The 21,947-nt window shown below is 39.1% G+C and overlaps 2 protein-coding genes across 2 annotated transcripts in view; one reads left to right on the top strand and one right to left on the bottom strand.

The window, feature by feature from the left end:
- Nucleotides 1-21,947, bottom strand: part of TMTC2 (transmembrane O-mannosyltransferase targeting cadherins 2) — a 416,162-nt gene that overhangs the window by 360,360 nt on the left and 33,855 nt on the right. The window lies entirely within an intron of this gene.
- On the top strand, nucleotides 3,662-3,948 carry LOC307100869 (small ubiquitin-related modifier 2-like; the record flags this gene model as incomplete). Its single annotated transcript, XM_079773498.1, has 2 exons — nucleotides 3,662-3,803; nucleotides 3,872-3,948. 2 exons carry the CDS (start codon nucleotides 3,662-3,664, stop codon nucleotides 3,946-3,948), a joined length of 219 nt encoding a protein of 72 aa, XP_079629624.1.

The following is a 21,947-nucleotide window of genomic DNA, read 5'->3' as shown; positions in this document are numbered from 1 at the left end:
GTAATTTAAGTTTCTCTTGTAGCACAGAGGAGTTACAGCACTCTTTGTGACAGTTTTCTTTTCAGATACCACAAAAGGTTTTCTGCAGCAACTATTACCTGTCCATCTCCCGAACGGCCAGGTAAGATTTAATCATCGTGTGCTCCAGGCATGAGTGGCTTTAATTTGGGGTTGCCTGAGCTCTGCTTGGAATGAAAAAAATTAAAGGGTGCACACATGATCAGAAGGGGAAATAAATTCCTGTTGTTTCTTTCAAGATGATCACTGGTACCTTATTCTCTCTCTCTCTCTCTCTCTCTCTCTCTCTCTCTCTCTCTCTCTCTCTCTTTTTTTTTTTTCTCTCTCTTTCCAGCAGTAAAACAAGGATTTAAATTCTGAGTTCTTCGATCCACACCTGAGATAGCAATGTATTCGACAACAAAAGGAAAGCCAATATGCATCAGAAACCCCTCAAAAAAAAGTGTAAACTTGTCTTCTGAAAGTTAAATTAATAGTTTCATTAGCCTAAAGCAGGGATGGGGAACCATTTTTTCTGCCAAGGGCCATTTGCATATTTTTATCATCATTTGCAAGTCATACAAAATTATCAACTTAAAAATTAGCCTGCTATATTTGGTCAAACATTTAATTAACTCACCCCTAATGCCTTGGCAGGGCCAGACCAAATGATACTGAGGGGCCTTATATGGCCACAGGCCAGGTGTTCCCCACCCTGGGCCTAAAGAGTTAACTTTTTTCTGAAAGATATGTAGCTGAGGGCACTTCCGGAGTGGGGTTTTGGTTGGAAAATAGCTAGTTAAGCTGCTTGTGAGGCATCTTGTTGGTGTCTTTCCCAACCCTCACCTTCAGCCCCCTGCTCCCAGTCACCCTCCAGGGAGGGTCACCACGTGGGGCCATTCCATGCAAGGAGATGTAACTAGAGGTTTGCTGGCTAGAGTTCCATAAAAGTTTATGTTGACTCTATAAATACAAAAAATGTAAAGGCAAATGTGCCTCTTTCTACACTTAGCCTCTGCCACTGCGCTCTGCCCAGAACAAGGACCTGATGCTAAGAAGTGTAGCCAGCATCAGGTAAGAAGGAAGCAGCCTGTGGGAGGATGCAGGTCAACACGCCCAGGATGACCGAGGAGAAAGGAAGGTCTGTGATGTTGAGACGCTCAAGGTGCTGGCTTAAGAACTTATTATTTGAGAAAAAAATAAACCCTTATTTGTTTAAAGTCTCCAGAGACAAGGTTTCCTGTTATTTGCAAACAAAAGCATTTCAAACTGAAACAGTACTTGAGTCATATTCTCTTTGATGAAAGTACTAAAAGCTCAAATTTCAAAAGATTTCCATAATATTTGCTAATGTGTTCTCAAACACACAAATACTAAATGCTTTTGACAGATATTGCCATTAAAAAGTTTATGGAAAGCAAATACACATAATAGTTATTACTGGTCAACAGTAATCAAAGTTTTATATTTATGTAACAACTGGTTACCAAACACTTAATATATGCTTATTTTTTTTTTTTTAAAGGGCAAAAAGACAACAAAACCATTCTCTCCTGGGGGGGGGGGGCGGAGGGGCGGAGGGGGGGAGGAATGGGAGGCAAACAGAAAAACAATGGGAAACACTGAGAAAAAATACAAAATATATACTAGGAAGACATTGTAACTAGGGAGTGAGATTTTCCTATGGTGTTATAAGAGTTATATCTTCTACTAGAGGCCCAGTGCACGAAATTCATGCACGGGGCGGGGGGGGGTGTTGTCCCTCAGCCCAGCCTGCACCCTCTCCAATCTGGGACCCCTCAAGGGATGTTCGACTGCCCATTTAGGCCCAATCCTATGGGGCCTAAATGGGCAGTCGAACATCCCTCTCACAATCCAGGACTGCTGGCTCCCAACTGCTTGCCTTCCTGATTGCCCCTAACTGCTTCTGCCTGACAGCCTGATCACCCCCTAACCACTCCCCTGACAGCCTGATTGATGCCTAACTGCTCCCCTGCCAGCCTGATTGCCCCTAACTGCCCTCCCCTTCAGGCCTGGTCCCCCCTCAACTGCCCTCCCCTGCAGGCCTGGTCCTCCTCAACTGCTCTCCCCTGCTGGCATGATCGCCCACAACTGCCCTCCCTTGCAGACCTGGTCCCTCCCAACTGCCCTCCCCTGCTGGCCACCTTGTGGCAGCCATCTTGTGTCCACATGGGGGCAGCCATCTTTGACCACATGGGGGCAGCCATCTTGTGAATTGGAGTGATGGTCAATTTGCATATTACTCTTTTATTAGATAGGATAGTGTTAAGGAAGTTAAAAGAAAGAGCAGATTAATAGAAAATAAAGCTATCAAAAAGGTACCTGTAGAACAAATAGGGCTTGTGATGGATTCTAAAGGACGGATAGGACTTATATAGACAAGGCAGAGGGAGAAAGGACCTCAAAAATTGTAGCATAAAATTCAAATTTTAGAACCAATATCAAAATTGGATATGGAATGCATAGGGAAGTATGGACACCATTCGAGCTGAAAGGGAAGGCTTGTGTTGGAGAACAATAAAAAAGAATAATAACTAAAACTCCCATTTTTTGAGAGCCTGATAGTCCTTGCCTGCCTGTCATGGTGGTGACTGCTATATATCTGTCCTTTCATTTAATCCTTACAATAATCATATGAAGCAAGTATTATTATCCTTATTTACCAAAGGTTAAACCAAGGTTCAGAAATTAAGTGGTCTGGCTACTCAAAGCTGCAAAAAATTTTTCATAATAAAGATGGATAATAGGTAAAGACATAATCAAATTGTTATAGAAAGGTAACTGCCTACATACGAAACAATCCCAATGCAACAGAGTGGGTAGAAACTAGAGGCAAGGAGGTGACATGGTCTGCGTATGGATGGTGAAGAAGAGGTAATAAAGTGGACTGGACCCAGGGGATGAAGAATGAATAGGATATAGTGGAAAGCCATCTTCTTTAGAAGCCAGCTATTTCTCAATTCTAATTTCTTCTCATTTAAATGTTATCCAGTTATTTCCTGTTCTTATCTATTATACGATGATGACAAATAATGTACATATTGTAGGTATCACAATATTTTTTTTAAAGACCTCCTGATTAGGTCCCCTTGTCTCTTAGGCTTAGCCATGAAGCTGGAGATATGAACAAGGATGACATGACACAGGGGAGGCTTCAGAAAAAATAAATAAATAAATGAAAGCATGTGTCTGTCACCCTGGCTGGGTAGTGCAGTTGGTTGGATGTCATTCCAATATGCCTGGGTTACAGGTTCAATCCCGGTCAGGGCACATGCAGGAGTCAACCACTGAGTGCATGAATAAGTGGAACAACGAATTGATGCCTCTCTCTCTCTCTCTCTCTGTCTCTCTCTCTCTCTCTCTCTCTCTCCCTCTCCCTCTCCCTCTCCCTCTCCCTCTCCCTCTCTCTCCCCTCCCTCATTCCCTGTCCCTTCCTCTCTCTAAAATCAATCAATTAAAAAAGAAAGAAAGAAAGAAAGAAAGAAAGAAAGAAAGAAAGAAAGAAAGAAAGAAAGAAAGAAAGAAAGAAAGCATGAGTCGGCTGCCTCCTTCTTCTGCCGCTCCTGGTGCCGCTTGTGTGCTGGTTTGGTGCAGACCTGGTACCTCTTTTGTGAAGCGGCAGCTGAGGAGACTGGTGCTCGCCATGGCCAACGGAAAGCCCAAGGAAGGAGTCAAGACTGAGAACAAAAATCATATTAATTTGAAGGTGGCGGGGCAGGATGGTTCTGTGGTGCAGTTTAAGATTGAGAGGCATACACCACTTATTAAACTAAGGAAAGCCTATTGTGAATGACAGGGTTTGTCATGAGGCAGATCAGATTCTGATTTGACGGGCAGCCAATCAATGAAACAGACACACCTGCACAGTTGGAAATGGAGGAGGAAGATACAATTGATGTGTTCCAGCAGCAGACAGGAGGGGTCTACTAAAAAGGGAACCTGCTACTTTACTCCTGAACTCTGTTCCTCCAGACCAAGAAGACATTCTCAGTTAGAAAACTGCAATGGGGTTCAACACATCTGACTGCTACAGTATAGTTTTCGTTATTCTTTCATTTCCCCTCCCCCATTCCTTTATTGTATATAAAGTAACTGATGGATGTGCACAAGCAGTTGCATTTTTTTTTAACTAAATGGCCAATGGTATGTTTTGATTGACATCAAATTGAGATGGGATGGGAAATAATACTGGTTTTGTGAAAACACCCCCTTTCTCCATTAGTGGCATGCTCATTCAGCTCTTATCTTTATTCTAGAGGCCCGGTGCATAAAATTCATGCACTGGTAGGGTCCCTAGGCCTGGCCGGTGATCAGAGCTGATCTGTGGGGCGACCAGCGGGGAGACCGGGGGAGGGGGAGGGGCCCTGCTGGCACCCGCCTAGGCTGGCCTGGGGCCTGCGGGCTGGGGGCAGCTCCTATGTTAACTGTCTGACCCCTGGTGGTCAGTGCACATCATAGCGACTAGTTGTTCCACCAGTCATTCCGCTGTTTGGTTGATTTGCATATTAGGCTTTTATTATATAGGATTCCAGTAAGTTGTTTTCCTCTCACTGTTCAACAAAAAAAGAACAACATAAAAATTCTTGCATACCTTGTTTGATTGGAGAATTTTAATGTTTTTCATTTATCTTTGTAAAACCAAGGACAATTTTATAACTTTTTTGTACGTAGCTGTTACATGTAGGGCAATCTGTCTTTAAGTAGGGATAAATTAGTCTAAAAAAATGAATCCCAGATAGTTTTCCCTTCAAGTCAGTGTCTTGTTGTTTAAATAAACTTCTTGTTTAAATTGAAGAAAAAAAAAAAGCATGTATCTATCTATCTTAAAGATGCAGAACACAGAAGGGTTCACAAAAGTCGAGTACATGCTGTGGTCTTGTACTGACTAGGGAAGGGAGCTGCTTTAGGAGGAGCCCTAAAGTATTTGGGGTAATGACAATCATCTTTGACCATACTAGATTCACGATGGCTTCTACATGGTATGCACTGGCCCCAGAATTTTATGTTACCCAGGAGGGGAAATACAAATGATTAAAAAAAAAAAAAAAAAAAAAAAAAAAACAAAAAACAGCCCTAACCAGTTTGGCTCAGTGGATAGAGGTCGGCCTGTGGACTCAAGGGTCCCAGGTTCAATTCCAGTCAAGGACATGTACCTTGGTTGTGGGCACACCCCCAGTACGGGGTGTGTAGGAGGCAGTTGATCGATGTTTCTCTCTCATCGATATTTCTAACTCTCTATCCCTCTTCCTTCCTCTCTGTAAAAAAAATCAATAAAATATATATATTTTTTAAAAACCATATGTATGCATTTAGGTATGCACAAGTATGTATGTATGTATGTATGTATGTAAAAAGAGAACTGGGATCCAAACAAAGGGATTTGTTCAATACACAGACAGAACAGAACTAGTTGCATCTCAGCAATCACTTATCCTGATCACATAATAGCGGCAACTGAAATAAATGAAAATTCCAAGGGCTCCATGCAGACCTAAGGACCCCACACCTTTCTCCGATGTCCCACTTCCTCCGCCATTCACCCAAATGACTTCTTGATGGGGTGCAGATAGGAAGGCAGACCCTAGAGTCTCCCCATTTTACCTAAAGCTATCATTTCATTTCGCTGGACCAAGTTCCTTCCATGTGACTACGTAGTGTTTCCCTTCCCTAATATCCAGGAAGCAAAGAAGGCCAGATGAGTTAATGGAGTAATAAAAGAGCTCCATTTTCTCTGTACATCTGGGCCAACCTTCAAAAAATTTGGCCAAGCACTGATACCCCAGGAAAGCCCTGTTGAGAGAGAACATAAATAAAAAACGTTTATATTTGGAAAGCATGTGTAACTGGATATTAAAATAAGAATTTGTTCAAGGCTTCAGATGATAAGTATGAGATACACAGGGAGGTAAAACTGAAATGCAAATTGCAAAGTAGGGTCCTTGTTGATCTGATGGGAACAGAAGTATCAGGTAAGAGATTGAGAACAGGAACAAGAGTGCTACCTCCTTCACCTCAAGAGAGAGGAACCTCAAGCCCACACTGACAGCTAGTTATGCTGTCCCCGAGTTGGAAATCACCATTTACTCGCATCTCTACCCTGAGAAATATCAGGTGGCCTGGGGCAGCACGACAAAGTGCTGTGTCTGCGAAGTACCTGATGTTTTTCGCTTCTCAGAAGAGGTCAAAGATGGGCAAATGTTCCCCATGGATTAGCAGTGGGTCTGGAGAAAGAAGCGTCAGCTTGGAGACACTTGGGGTCCCACCTAAGAAGGCCATCTGGGAGGGTCACTAATAGAGAAAGACTGTGGCATAGGTCACCACAAAACAAGGGCTGAGGGCAAAGCATTGGTCTGAGAGAAAAACGAAACAGTCCAGGGAAGCTGTGGCTGGAGGGTCCCAGCAGGGAAGGCTCCCATGGATTTGGAGATTCACATAAGATAATGAGTCAGCTCTGAATAGCTGTTATGTCCAGGGTTTACAAAGCCAGTGTGAATCCACAATACAAAAAAAAAAGAACTTTCCTGTGGACCCTTTACACTATACTCTTTTAGTTCACAAGCATCTATGACAGTAAAGAAGAAAGAAGTAGCCACTAGAAGTATACTCCAAAAGACAAGAGTTCTCTGTCTTGTTTTGTGCTAGAACTATGCCTGCTACATAGAAACTGTTCAAAAAGCACTGGCTGCCCATCTTTGACCTCCTATCACACACAGCCCCATTCCTGAATACAGATTCCCTTCTCTAACAAAGTCCACCAGAGACAAAGATTTTCTTCCCAACTGATACTATAATTACAATTTAAAGGGATTAAAAGGCTCTCTAGTACCAGAAAAGTCAGAGGACTTGCTAGAATTTTCATTAATAATGGGAGATAAACGTTCCCCTCTGAACATATTTTAAATAGCTAGTAGAAAGCACAATTTAAATTTGCATTATGATTTCAACCCGTAAGTTGTACCTACTTAATGTGCTAATTACCCAGGATATGGTTTACAAAGCAATTTACCATACATGTTCCATTTCATCTTTACAGCAATCAATCACACTTTCATAGTTTAAAGAATTAGAGCTCAAGGAATAGTAAGCAACAATATTGTTTCTATAACACAGGTTTATAAAGCCAACTCTAATACTCTTTCCAATATACCTCCTCTTTTTCTTTCATTTTTCTGAGTCAGTCTTCCTGATATAGTATCTCCTATCCACTTAAAACTAGATTCTTGCCTTAATTACACCCCACCTATTTCTAACAGATGGTCCTTTCAATCATTGCTCGATTCATTTAGCCTATCCTGGCCTCCTGACTAATGATTACAAAATTTGTCTCAGATTTTAATATAGGGTTCGGCAAAAGTAAATAGAAATCCCATAAACAAGATGGGATTTCAAACCACCTACATAAATATATACTCTAGTGCTGGAAATGGTAAGGCTCTGATAATACTGGACACAGACAGACTCCTTTCTTTTTGCTCTGCTTTAAAAAAAAAAAAAGATTTCTTATTGATTTTAGAGAGAGCAAGGAAGGGAGGGGGGAGAGGGAGAGAGGGAGAGAGAGAAAAAGAGAGAGAGAGAGAGAGAGAGAGAGAGAGAGAGAGAGAGAGAGAGAGAGAGAGGAACATCTATGTGAGAGGAAAACATCCCTACCAGGGATGGAGCCCACAACCCAGGTATGTGCCCTGACAGGGAATCAAACCATTAACTTTTCAGTGCAAGGGACAATGTCCAATCAACTGAGCCATACCAGCCAGGGCTGCTCTGCTATTTTTGACTCATGGCATCTGCTTTCCGACCCATCTTGGTCCCACCATCACACCTACATTCCAGCCAACCGCAAACCGGAAAGGAAACGGCGGGCATCAAGTTAGACACACCTCTTCTTCCTACATCCCATTGTCCAGAACTACATCACATGGCCACACCTAACCACAAAGTGGCTAGTCTTCAAGGGTTCAAAACATGCCTGGTACTGTTTAAAACACTGCCACTAAGATTCTTATAATCACTGTCATATTCATTCACAGGACAAGCATAACTCAAACACTTTTCTATGTACCATTTTTAATTAACTGAAGAGAAGACTTACTAAAGATAATCTTACGAATTTTTTACCACTGATCAAAACTGGTACCACTGCCATTAAAATAAGTAACAAAAATAGCTGGTTCTGCTTTGCCAGAATAGCCTCAAAATGTTTAAATATTTGGTAGTAAATAATCTGGAATTCTCACTCCATATGAATGAGAGCATGTTCAACTATTGTGTTTTCCTACTAGGTCAACAGACAATTTATTCCAAGTGACTCAGAGGAAAATGTTCCCTTGTCTTAAATAAAACTCATCACACAGCAATAAAACTTGAAAAACACTATAAAACTAAAATGAACACCAGAGCTGTCCTGTTGCTTGTGTCTGTCTATCTAAGGAAGAAAACAATATGAACAATTCCTATGCAATCATTTGGAATGCAAATGTCTCTGTCACTCAGTAAGAGATCACAAAATTTAAAAAGCAACAGACAACCTTCATAATCAAAATCACAAGACATAGCCTCCTCATAGGTTAACTGAAAGGTAAAAAGTCTGACAACGTAGCTTAAAGCACAGCATGAAAATCAGTTCCTCCATGACACCCATTCTAATACCTCACCATTGATAAAGATGTGGTCTTATACTAAAGATAGTATAGGTTGGTCCCCTGGCATAACAATTTAAGGGAACACAATAATCACAGTCATTTGTTCTTTTCAAACTTGCAAATCAAGAAAAAAGAAAAAAAAAAACGAATTATACTAGATCAGTGGTCGGCAAACTCATTAGTCAACAGAGCCAAATATCAACAGTACAACGATTGAAATTTCTTTTGAGAGCCAAATTTTTTAAACTTAAACTTCTTCTAACGCCACTTCTTCAAAATAGACTCGCCTAGGCCATGGTATTTTGTGGAAGAGCCACACTCAAGGGGCCAAAGAGCCGCATGTGGCTCGCGAGCCATAGTTTGCCGACCACTGTACTAGATCAAATGACTTATTTAACTTGAAACTATTAGAAATTTCCAAGAGCAGAAAAATAAAAATACCACAGCAATTCAATGTCACCTAGTAAATTATTGGGAAAATTGAGAATTTAAAGCTTGCCTTCCACACCAATGGACTTGCTTTCCTTTTCCCAACATATATTTATTGTTCCACATCATTCCCTGAAATGCTTTATTTTGAATGTGGTCCTCTGAAGAACATCAGGGAATTATCTCCCTTCGGTCATTGGTATTTAGGCATTAGAAAGGTAAAATATTCCCCCTTTGAAAAGCATTCAAAAAGCCTCAATAGGCTGGTTGTTTGTGGCTTACTATCAGTAAGTTTGAGCAGCCCAGATTTAAGTCAACCTCAAATTTCTTTACAAACAATCAAAACTGCAGTTGGAGAGTTCTGTACTTTTTTAATGTTCAACTTCTATTTCTCTGTTTATATTTCCTGAACTATTTGCAATATGTATATAAACAAAACCAAGAGGCAAGCCTATTATGTTGCTTAGAGTGGCATCTACTTCCTGCTCCTTTCCTGGGGTAGACAGAGCCACTTGCCATTTTAAATAAATATATTAATGATGTGGGTATTTTTTAAAGTTTCCAGAGTCGTTGCCTTAAAGCAGTAAACAGAATTATCTAGTCTCACAGTGTGTGGATGCTTTGAGAATAGGTTCAAATTCATTTCTAAACTAAGCTGCACGAAACAATTGTAATTATTAACATTACTCTCCCCGTTAGTGTCAAGTCAGACCTGACATTAGGAAGAAAAAACACACACAAAAAAACATGTGTTAGACTGTGTTCAGTTGAACATAATATAGGATGAAATTATTTAGCTAAATTAGTGTTAATATTTACTGTTATTTAAATTTATCATTATGTTAATGTGTTTTAAGTTTCTCAAAAGGACGGAGATTACACAATACCATAATTTTACCAGTTGAGTCAAAATTTTATTAAGGAAAATATTCATTTAATGTGTCATTAAATGCTTATAATCATTCAGAACCATTTCTAAATGGAAGTTTTATTCCCTCAGTCAATTAATACTAGTTTCCCTGATAAACGCTTTATTGTAATGGTCATAAATGCTAATTGATCCTTAGTTGCTTACATTTTATCTGATATAAGAATGTCTCTAATCATTGGTATATTTGTTTATACAAATGGAGTATTTGTTATTTTTAAAGTAAAAAGGAAATTAGTAAGTCTCCCTACTGGATCTTAAAAAAGGTATAACTGTGATGTTTATTAAAGTTAGAGACTTCATTCCACGTTGGATTAGCCAGAAGCAACCAATATTTTCCTTTTCCAGCTATCTATTCTTAGATAAAGCCTATTGAATGGAATACATTCAAAACAGCAAGTGGCAATCTTGGTTGGTACTTCTCAGAAATGTTAAAATGCTAGCAATAATACAGTAATCATGGGACTAAATAGCCAACACGGGAATAATGCCCAGACCACAGAAAATGTTAGTCTTTCTGACAAGGCTATGCAAGGAAAACATAATGGAGTAAAGATTTAAAATAAAAAAGTCATTCTGATATTATGTTGTAGATGCCCTAAACCATCACATTACTGGAAATAATGCAATAGCTAAAAGAACAACAATAAAAATATCAAAGAGGAATTAAACAAAAAAAGTAAAAGCTGAGATTTGTCATTATATGGATGCTCTAATGGGACTTTATTGACACTGGAAAATGTTTAAAGCAACTCCAAGGAAAAAAAGGGAATTCTGTTCTTTATATATAGGACATGTTTGTTAAAAAAAAAAAAAGTTAATTATCTTAACAACTGTTGATAATTATCTTAATAAATGAGGAAATAGAAGAACTACAGAGAAGAATACCAGGATGCTAACCTAAAATAATATTTAAATGTAGTCAAAATAATATTCAAACTTAAGTATAACTTTGATTGAATTTTCTGTGCCATTTATTTCATACTTCTATGTTCTACTTAGAGGTTTTCATCTCAGGAACAAAATTTAAAACTTGTAATCAAGATAAATAAAATAATACAATATTTTTTAAAGTCAAAGTTAATGCCAAAAAAATGTTTAAATAAAGACAGACTCAGAACTACTGATTTTTCCTTTTGCCTGAGATGGCAATATGGTTCACAAATGGTTACTGATTCTGTCTTTATTTTAATATTTGGCTCATTATAAATTTTGGGGCATTAATCTTATTTTTTAAGCACTGCATTAGCATATAATTTATCTTATACTGAGTTTTTGGCACTGCAGCTCTCCCTCCTTAAAATTTTGTGCTCATGTCAATATCTTCCTTACTTCCTCCTAGACTCAGCTGTGCTGAGTTAATTTATACAGGATTCAATAAATACCTGTATGAATTAACCTATGTCAATATTTCCTTACCACCTGCACCAAATCTCAGACTCTTTTCTTAGCCCCATTTATGGGCACCCCTCTTTCTCAGCAACTTTCGATCTACATCTCAGAAGAACCCTTCAAAGTAAATATCACTCTCCCCATCTGATGACTGAGGGAAACGAGTCTCTGACAGAACAATGACTTGCTCCTAACACAGGTCACCATAAATATTGGTTGGATAATAATGACAAAGCAAATAAGTAGAGACCACGACTTTAACCCATCCCGGCAGCTCAGCATCGCCAACTCTAGAAAGCCATTTTTAAACCTCTCTAGTTGGATTTGGGTGTTTTCTGTTTCCAATAACAACTGTGATAAGCAGAATATTAGGATGGCCCTTATGATCTTTGCATGCACTCCCCCACCCCTGTGTCACTCCTCTGATTATGGCAAAAAAAAGTGATTATATTGGGTGGATCTAGTCTAATCACATGAGGCCTTAAAAAGCAAGGCGTTTTCTGTGGCTGGTAGTGGAAGGGATGTCAGAGAGATCCCAAGCACAAGAAGGACTTGGCGCACCACTGCTGGCTTTAAAGACGGAGGAAGCCACATGAGAAGAAATGCGGGTGCCCTCTAGGAACAGAGCAGGACCCCAGCTGTTGCCACCAAGGAAACATGAACCTCAGACCTACAACTGTGGTTGGCAGTTAGACAGACATGAGCAGAGCAAGGACGATAGGCCATGTACAAAAAGTCACCAGTGCAGAAAGCCCTTGGGGGCCCAGCAACCAGCAAAACTGGGAAAACAAGGACCGCACCCCCAGAGTAACCTTTCCTCCCCAAAATAGCTCTGGTCATGCAGTTCAGAACCCCTGACATTTCATATTGCTGCTCATGCAGTTTGGACCCTCCCCTGACCTTTCCTCCCTGGCATGTTGCTAATCATGCAGGTTAAACCCTCTTACAGGAGGGTCCAACAATGGAGCTGTCAAATAGCCCCCACACATTAAGCCCCCAGGACAATGAGGTTCTGGCCAGAATGAAATGCAGGCCTCAGTTGCATTTAAGCTCCAGACCCAGAAAAGCAGCAAAACCAGAAAGCAAGCCCCGGGGCTGACATCAGGACCCGCTGCAATGACAATTGACCCCATGCCCTGGCACCAACCAATCAGTGGAGATCCTGACCCTGAAAGACACACCTAGAAAACTAATCAATATTCTATTGAGATCCTCCCCTGGGACATCCCCTAAAATCACACCCTTAAAAGCCCTTAGGATGGAGGACCCAGGATGCTCTCCCTCTCTTCCAATCGCCCTCTACTTCCCCCAGGTGCATTACCTTTACCTTCCTCTCTCCTAAGCCCCAAGGGCCCTTCTTCTGCCTCTGTAACTTGTTTCCTGAGCCCATTTCTCCTGCAGCTCACTCCTTCTACCTCTGTGTAAACTTTATCTTACATTTTGAGTCTTGGCTCTGAATTCTTTCTTAGCCAGAACTCAAGTACTGAGATTGCTGAACCAAGATCTGGTCTGACCCCACTGGTCAGACCAGATCTTGGTTCAGCTGGTGCTGGTCTCACCAGGCCAGCACAACCACACAGAACTAGACTCAGCCAACAACCCGAATGAACTTGAAAGTGAACCTTTCCTAGAGATCCCAGCTAAGAGGCCAGTTGACTCCTCAACTTTACCTTTGTTAGACCCTGAGCAGAGAATGCAGCCGAGCCTACTCGGACTTACAGTAATAGTTTAAATAGAAAACCTATATATCAATCTGCGCATAATTCCCTCATAATAACAAGAAAAATAACAATTGTCTATTCATCTGGCTCCTCATTATCTAGGCCAAGGGATTTACCACACACCTGGTATAACTTGCCCAATGCTAGACTCTATAGGTGCACAGTTGATATTGAAGAAATGAATGAATTCACACACTAGTCTTCAATAAAAGTTTATAGTAAGGTCCTCTATTAATATTCATGGGCTAAACATTGCCATTTGCATCCTGGTTTAAAATTTGAAGGAACACATATTTCAAGGACCAGTTCCATAACTATGTAAATGTGAGATATTTACTTGGATAAACACTCAGCCTCATTTTATAATCTATAAAGAACTACACAAGTTTAAATATAGAATTGCTTTTGCATTGTGTTCCTTACAAAGAATATATGCAAAATATCCCTAAAGACACTATGTTCCTTACTTCTCTTAACTTCAAATGCCCCATCTTGCAGCTTCTTCTTTGCTATCATGTAACAACCAAAATCATAATCTCTAAAAAACTTCCTTCAAAATTGCTTTATTCAAAGGCATATCATTCACAAGAAAAAAGAACATGAAATAAAACTAATCTCTTAGACTGACTGCCCATAAATAGTTCTTAGAAAGATACACTCCAAACTCACACACACAAAAAAAACAACAACACCTAAAATCACTGAAGTAGCTCCTTAATGTCAAGCTCCATCCATAACCCTAAATTCTGCAGAGAGAGGGAGCTGGCATGCACTCTGTATATTTATTTATCTTTGAATCCCAAACACTTATCATGATACCTGGTAACACAGTAGGTACTCAATACATGTTTACTGAACTGATATAGCATTAGAATCTGTGATTTTTTATATCCTTAAACACTTATGCTATCCTCACCTTACAATCAATTCACTATTTATTATTCAGCAAGCTTAAAATAAACAATGTTTTCTAATTTTCACCATTTCTTAACTCATCATTTTTATTATTCAATTTGCTTTCTTAACTGTATTTATATATTATGAGAAATACTTCACAAATGGAAAGTATTATGAAGAAAATAAAGAGATGCTCTCTGAGAACAGTTAAATTCAAAATATTTTTAAAGTTTCATTATATATTCGTCAATGTTATAATTATATAACTGTAATTATATAATTACATAAATTGTTGCTATAATTCTATAAGCACAGCTCACTAAGATCCTATAACGATGCTGGCATTAGTAACATCCACACTTTCTTACAGCAGGTCCTCTTAGGGCAATTAAGGTACCTATTGGTATGGTACCCAAGAGGAATGTTATGTTTTATCATATTCTAAGCTCCAGCTAACAGTGTTTTAGATGGGTGCTAGAATATTCCAAATTAGAACTATAAAATTACTTAATTGTGTGGCCTACAGAAATACAGATAAACCAATGCTTCCACACAGCTGGAGACCTACATTAGTTCTCATCTGTCTGAGTATAACCACTATGTTCAATTCTTTACTGAGCCTTAAAAGATCGTGAAAACCAAAATGCAGAGAGGTTATAGCTTTTCTTCAATAAAACAGGAACCATAAATTTAAAAAAAAAATTTTAATAAGTCTCATAGAAATGTTTACTCTGATATAAAAATGCATAGGAAAGCATGCTATAGAATTAAACCAGTATTACACAGCTAGAGTTAACTTGAAATTGCCTTTGGTAAAGTAAAGAAAGCCAACTAATTATTTAAATATATAAACAACTAATTCTGAAATTTAACACCAGCAAAACATTTTAACAATTCTTAACCTCCAAAACTACCAGCCAAAATCACTATCAAATAAATTTCCATCACTCTCCCACCCTAAACCTTTCTCAACATCATCCCTGATTGACATGAAAATGAGCAGGGGAAAGGGAGGAGATAATGAACAAGGAAAAAGAGAGGGAAACCCTCATGACTTACAAATTAGGTAAAGTTCCTATTAATCAAGAATTGGCTCTAGATTGGTTTTGCATATATTAACATGATCCAAGAACTAAAACTGAGCCTTTTACTCATTTACAACATAAACCACTCCTTATAAAATAGGACCTTGCCAGCTAAACACTTACTTGGTTTACTAGTTCCTGATTACACAGCATAACTAATTATGGTACATACACATAACTAAATTGTATATCTAAGGCATTACTTTGGCCAAATCTCACATTTGATATTTTTTTGACTTTGCCAAAAATAAAGGGTATTATTTACAAAGCCTAAAACTTTCAATAAATTGATAAGCAAATTAATATACATATCAAGTATTAAATACAGGCCTCTGATGCATACACTTTTGTTAAGAGCAAACAGCTATAAATTTCTAGCCAAAAATTCCCACTGTTCTAAAATTTGTATATAACCTACTAAATATGTCTCATAAATTATGTCCTGACAGCATGTTATTTCTACTTACTGAAAATATTACTGTACTCACTAACATATAATTTTCTTTCTTAAAAGATCAGGAAAAACCCTGAACTCATACATGCCAAGTCTTACCGCCACACGGCCAGACACTCTGGAGCCCCACGTTGGCAACTCAAGAAGTAACATTTGCTCTGTGCAGCGATAAGCCTGTTAGGTTACCGGCCACAATCTTTTGTGCTGCACATTACACAGCGACAGTAGGTGGTGACAACTATCAAGTGGTGCGCTTTGCAAATTCTGAAACAATGCACATTTGTGAAGGTAGCAGCCAATATTAAATAGATTTTTTTTTCATTCGCTGAATATGTGAACACCGATAAATCTGGCACTTGATTCTAAATTCGCAAACTATAATTACAAACACATGTGCACATTACACAGCTACAGATGCACTTAAAATAATTACCTTATTGAAGATGTCTGCTTCCCCACAAGCTACTAGAAATAGCTGCTAGCTACTCGGAATGCCATCGTTTTCCATGTGAAAACATTAATCAGAACAACTTACATACTTGGAAAGGCAAAGCAGATTTCTATGTGCCTCACTTCTTCATTTTACCACCCTAGGAAATTTTCTTCCAGTTTCCAAGGTAGATCTTGCTTTCCAAGTGTGCCCCTCAGAACTCTCAAGGAGAAGATGCATGCACTAAGGTAGAGGGTCCTGACCCATAGGGCTGCAGCTTTCTTTTCAGGTTGGCTCCATTCAATTTATTTCTCATTCACTCTCTCAGATTCTAAGATCACTTAACCACCTCACTCTCAAATTAATATTTTCACTAAAGAATATTTATATGATACACAGCTGAACAAAACAATGTGCTAAGGGTGTTAATCTCTGTAGTGGACATGGGTTAAAGAGAATGGTTAATGGTCACAAGCATTTATTGGAACCCAAAAATCTGTCTCCACGAAAGTCAATGTTGTTCCAAGTGGATAGAAAGTTATGGCGGGCACCAGCACCACTTCTTTCCTAAGGGCACACAAGTGGTAAAGTGGCCGTGCGTGGGGCCACTCTCTTATTAGTCCAATATGCAGTTTCCATAGCAGAAGAAAAACTCAAAAGAGATGAAAGTGGTTGTTTTGGGGAAACAGAACTATTAAGAGAGTGGGTGAGGCAGGCAGGGTCTGTTTTTCATTAAAAACCTTATTATACTTTTGACTTTTCAAGTTAGAAGGATTACTTTTTTTAAATCCTCACCCGAGGATATGTCTTCTTTAATGATTTTAGAGAGAGAAAGAAGAGATAGACAGAGAGAGAGAGAGAGAGAGAGAGAGAGGCATCAAGGTGAGAGAGAAACACTGATAGGTTGTCTCCCATATGCTCCCAGATCAGGGATTGAACCTGCAACCTAGGTTATGTGTCCTGACCAGGAATCAAATGCGCAAGAGTTTGGTATACAGGATGACGCTCCAACCAACTGAGCGAACCAGCCAGGGCAAAAGGATTACTTTGTAATAAAAACAATTTTTTTATATAATCTCAAACCAATTTTAAGTAATAAAGTTCCTCCTATATAACAGGCCCTGGCGTACACAAAATGAAATACAGAATAGGACTTCATCTCTATGACCAAAGTTCTCACAAGCAGAGGGCAAGCAGAGAACCAGGCCCCTCAAGTATAAGTGATGCTGGGGGCCACTTGGGGGCAGGGCGCCACCTGGGGGCAGGAGGCCTAGCATTCCCAGCTATTCCGAGGACGTGTGTGTTGCAAATGCTGCAGATGCCTGGTACACGCAGCAGAACAGTCAAGAGGAGAGAAGACCAGACCCTTACCAGATCCTCAGGCTCTGCCACGATGTAAGGAATCTCACATCCTTGATGCAGGCTCGCAAAACACTACCCCAAGAGTTTTAAAAAGAGACACCAAAATAACAGATATGAAGGTACTTAAGAGCCGTAACTTGTTCAGCCATTTACTATTCTGCAGTTTTGTTCTTTCTTCCCTTCTTTCTTTTTTTAATTTGTTGAAATACCTTGCCCCTGGTGTGCTTTAGAGTGCAGCTATGTTATGGAGTAATTTCTTCCTCCACTCCTTAGGTTTCTGGGTAAAGGCTTGAATTAAAAATACACACATGCTTTTTTAAAGTTGTGGTTCCCCTTCCTTGGGAATAAGATGCCAGGCACCTCTGGATAAGAGTCTGTCACACCAATAAAAAATAATCAAGTTGTGCCCTGGCCAGTGTGCTCAATGGTTAGAGCATCGGCCTGTACACCGAAGGGTCTCGGGTTCGATGTCCAGTCAAGGACATGTACCTAGGTTGCAGGTTCAATTCAGCTCTTTTAGAACGCATGTCTCTCTCCCCTCTCTCTCTCTTCCTCCTTTCCTTTCTCCATTCCTCCCTCCCAATCTCTCTCAAAATAAATGGAAAAAATATCCTAGGGTAAGGATTAACAACAACAAAAAAGAAACAAGTTGAAAATTCAAAAGCCCAACATGCAGAATGCAAATGGCTATGAATAAGTGGTGCAAGTTTAACCTCAGTAGAAGAGATAAACCAAACATACATGGAAAATGTTAGAAGAAAATATAACGAAGGGTTAAAACTGATTATATGCATTAAGGTGGCAAAATTACAGTTTAATTCCTCTCTTTTTTCTATTTCCTATAATAAATATTACAATGGGAAAAAATAAAAGTTAACAAGTCTTTATTTTATTATTTTAAGAAAGCCAACACAAAAGGTCATAATTAGAAGGGAAACAAAGAAAACATCAGACTTTCCTTCTTCAGCAGGTCACAAGGGTGCATCTGGAAAGAAAAGGGGCTTTCCTGAGGATACATGGCAATTCAATAACTGGTATAATTGGTGAAAAGTGTGCTATTTGAGCTCAAATCTCATCTTTGCCACTTACCAGCTAGGTGACCTTGGGCAAATTATATAACATCTGGGGCTTTGGTTACCTTATCTAAAAATACAGATAACGACAGAACCTTTCTGCCAGAGACACTGAGAACTCTGTGGGGGAGACAGTGCATGTCACGTGCCTAGGCTAATATTTGGCACATACGAAAAATTCAAAATAAAAAAAAATTTTTTCCCCTAGGAAAAAGAACCGCGAGTGTCATTACCATCTCACTACCATGATCTGGTATTCACTTATTCGCCTCCCTACGGTCTCCCCGGGGTCTTAGTCTCTATCTGTGTGCACTATGAATTGTTGGGAACCACTTCCAGTCACGAGCCAAGAGAGGCAGAACAATTTTTCTTGACTTGGTAACGAAGTATTCACGGGAATAAAAATCTTGTGAACTACTCATTCCCAAAAATATGATCCATAAATCATAATTTCAGCTTTCTACTACAGCAACGTGTTCAAAAGAAAACTAACACCCAGAACCAATGGGTTCACACTTATTGAAAACACCTCCAGGTGTTAGGAAGCCGACAGAAAATATAAGTCTAGAAAAGTGACTGGTAAAATTTGTACAAATTAGAAGATCTTTTTTAAAATATGTCTCCCCTAACCCCACTTCCAAAGCTGGATGCTTTCCAAAAATATCCTCTACTGATGGTTTTTAAAAAGGGGGGCGGGGGGGCAGTTTATTGTTATTTATTTTATTTTTAATATGTTTTTATTGGGTATTTTTTAGAGAGGGAGGAAGAGAGAGGGAGAGATACAAACATTGGTGAGAAAGAAACATCAGTCGGTTGCCTCCTACACAGCCCAGCTACCCGGGCATGTGCACTAACCTGGAATTGAACCGTGACCTCTTGGTGCATGGGTTGACACTCAACGAATGAACCACACCGGCCAGGCGGGACATTTTATTTTTAAAACGGAAAGGACTCTTCTCTAAATCTAGTTTATAATTTCCCTTCCTGCTTTCCCACTGCTAGAAAAGAATACTCTGAAATTCTAGATAATTAATAGTAAGAGTTCTCAAAAATTCTAGGTGATCAGCTTAGCATTACCTTCACCTTCCCCGACTTCCTGATGCTCTATATTTTGCGTGCATCACCCCCTCCACACCAGGAGTAGAGAGGTTTTTTGTGCAAGCATGACTATTATCAAAGGTCAGGAGTCACTCAATACTTTTGCTAGGAAAGTCTAAATGGATGCTGCAATCTACAAGAAACAAAATATGAGACAGTAACGTCACTCAATAATGGCCATCTGATCTCAGAGGGTCACGCCAGTCTATCTCTAAAAGATTTATGATGGAATATAAGCCTGACAGTTGCCTACCAGTCTCTTTCCAAGTTTCCATCTAACAATTTTTATCCCCCTCAAGTCTAACAAGTAGCGTAATTGTTACGCTCCTCCTGTGTAGACTGACAGATGAGAGACTCTTACTAAACAGCCAGTCTCCCTTTACTTCTCGTAAGGTAATGCATACCATGGCACTTATACTCCAAAAGTAATAAATGAGTATTTCTGAATTTCTAGAATAGTCACAGTGCCCTGTGCTTAAACTTGAGTTATGTCAGATGGAAATTGGACAAGATTTTCCTTCCTGAGGGTATTTAACCTAAATTATCACTAGTTCATATAATGAACTATAGGAATAATCAATTTTTATAATGGGCCCAGAAGTTCTTGTATGCTCATTTTGCTGATGAGGAAATCAGAACTCAGAGAAATTAAGTGATCTATCCAGGGCCACAGAGCTCTGAGTGACAATGTCAGGGGGGCACTCAAGTGGTTATTTGGCTACAAAGCCTCTACTCTACCTTCCAGGGCACTGAGCAGGCTAAATGTGTTTGCAGAAGTCCTAGGATGCTTTGTAATGTATTCTAGCCTATACTTTGGTTTGGGGATGAGGAAAAGGATGTATGAGATCCCATCCATCCGTCCGTCTGGTACAACTACAACGAACAGGAAACAGAAAACTGCAGTGGGAATTCCTAAATTGATACAACTGGAAACCTCCATGCCTCAGGCTTCCCCCCTCACAAACAGAATCCCTGCTTCTGAGTAGGTGAGCCGTACTCTCATACTCTAACCCCCTTTTGCACTAAATTGTAAGTCCTGAGTTCTATTAATTGTTATCGTTACAAATTTCTTTTCAGTTCTGCAATGATGTTCCTCCTTCACAGCAGATGATGACCAACTGAATCCTAAATTCATTCAATAAGTGCCTACTATGTATCAGGCTCTGTGTTAAGCACTATGAAGATGCGATAAATAAATACTTGCCATAAAAAACCTCGTCTTACAGATGAGTTAGAGTCAAATGTTATATCTGACGTCAGGCAAAAAGTGAGAGTTGTTGGTCAAAATCCACTTTGTTTCTTAGGAGGGATTTTACTGACGTTCAAAAGAACTAGAACTTTTTTAAAGCCACTGAAGCTAATTTTCCTTTAGAACTATCTCTATTCCACAGTTTAGTAAATCACATTCTTGAGGTGGCAACATTCTATGAGGTTTCACATTAGTATTTAAATCATTCTTTCACAAACAATTTTAGGGAAAAAGAAAAACTAGTAAGAAGTCCTATATTTCCATGTGAGAACACTCTTTAACTCCAAGTCCTTTGATTTTTCTTTTCTTTTTTTTAAGTCAATTGCTATGCATAATTCATTAAGAGAGCCTTTAGAATGGCAGGAGTGGGAGAGCTGGTGAACAATTTGCAAAATACACAAAGAAACAACCTTATACTTCTTCCAGAAGCAATTCAGCGACACTGAAACAGCTAGAGTGTATGAGAAAAAGCACTGATGATGTGAAGGGACCCCAATTCTATTCCTGCCCTATCTATACCCAAAAGACAGCTTTGGGTAGATCATTGTCATCTCAACACCTCAGTTTCTTCATTTCTAAAGTAAGGACGATACTTGTTTGCCCCATTTATATCAGATAGTTCTCACGAGGAGGCAAGCACAATACTGAACAGGAAAGCACTTTGGAAAAATATTACATACTACATAATGGTCACACTCATTATGGAAATCATTGAGATTTAGTCAGGGCAAGACAGTGACTTTTCTATAAATGTTTAAATAGCTTGCATATTTTAATCCCTATTTCTGTCTTCTCTCACCAAAATTAACTTGGAATTTTTTTTAAGGAGTTTGCCAAAGCAGTCCGTTGTCCTCTTACTGCATTATTTTTAGAAATTATCTCAGAGAGTCCATTTGAATGCAGAGGGTCATTTTTAGACAATAGAATCGTTGCATATTTATAGATACAGTCCCTGTTCAGTGGGAAACTATAATAAAGAAGCCTTATTTCTTGGTTTTTAAACGTTAACACTGAAAGTGACCAAAATAGAATTTTTTTAAATTCAGAAAAGAAAAACAAATAAAAAAAATTTAAACCATAATTTAAACTATTCCGAGGGCAAAAACAACTGGAAAATCTTTTACTTTCCCTGTCCCTTTGTCAAAATGCCCATATTTTCTGGTTCATATGAAAAC

The sequence above is a fragment of the Cnephaeus nilssonii genome (assembly GCF_951640355.1).
Source record: "Cnephaeus nilssonii genome assembly, chromosome: 6".
NCBI classification, from domain to species: domain Eukaryota; kingdom Metazoa; phylum Chordata; class Mammalia; order Chiroptera; family Vespertilionidae; genus Cnephaeus; species Cnephaeus nilssonii.
Note: the sequence above shows the minus strand (reverse complement) of the source record. Positions and strands in the feature narration are given on the sequence as shown.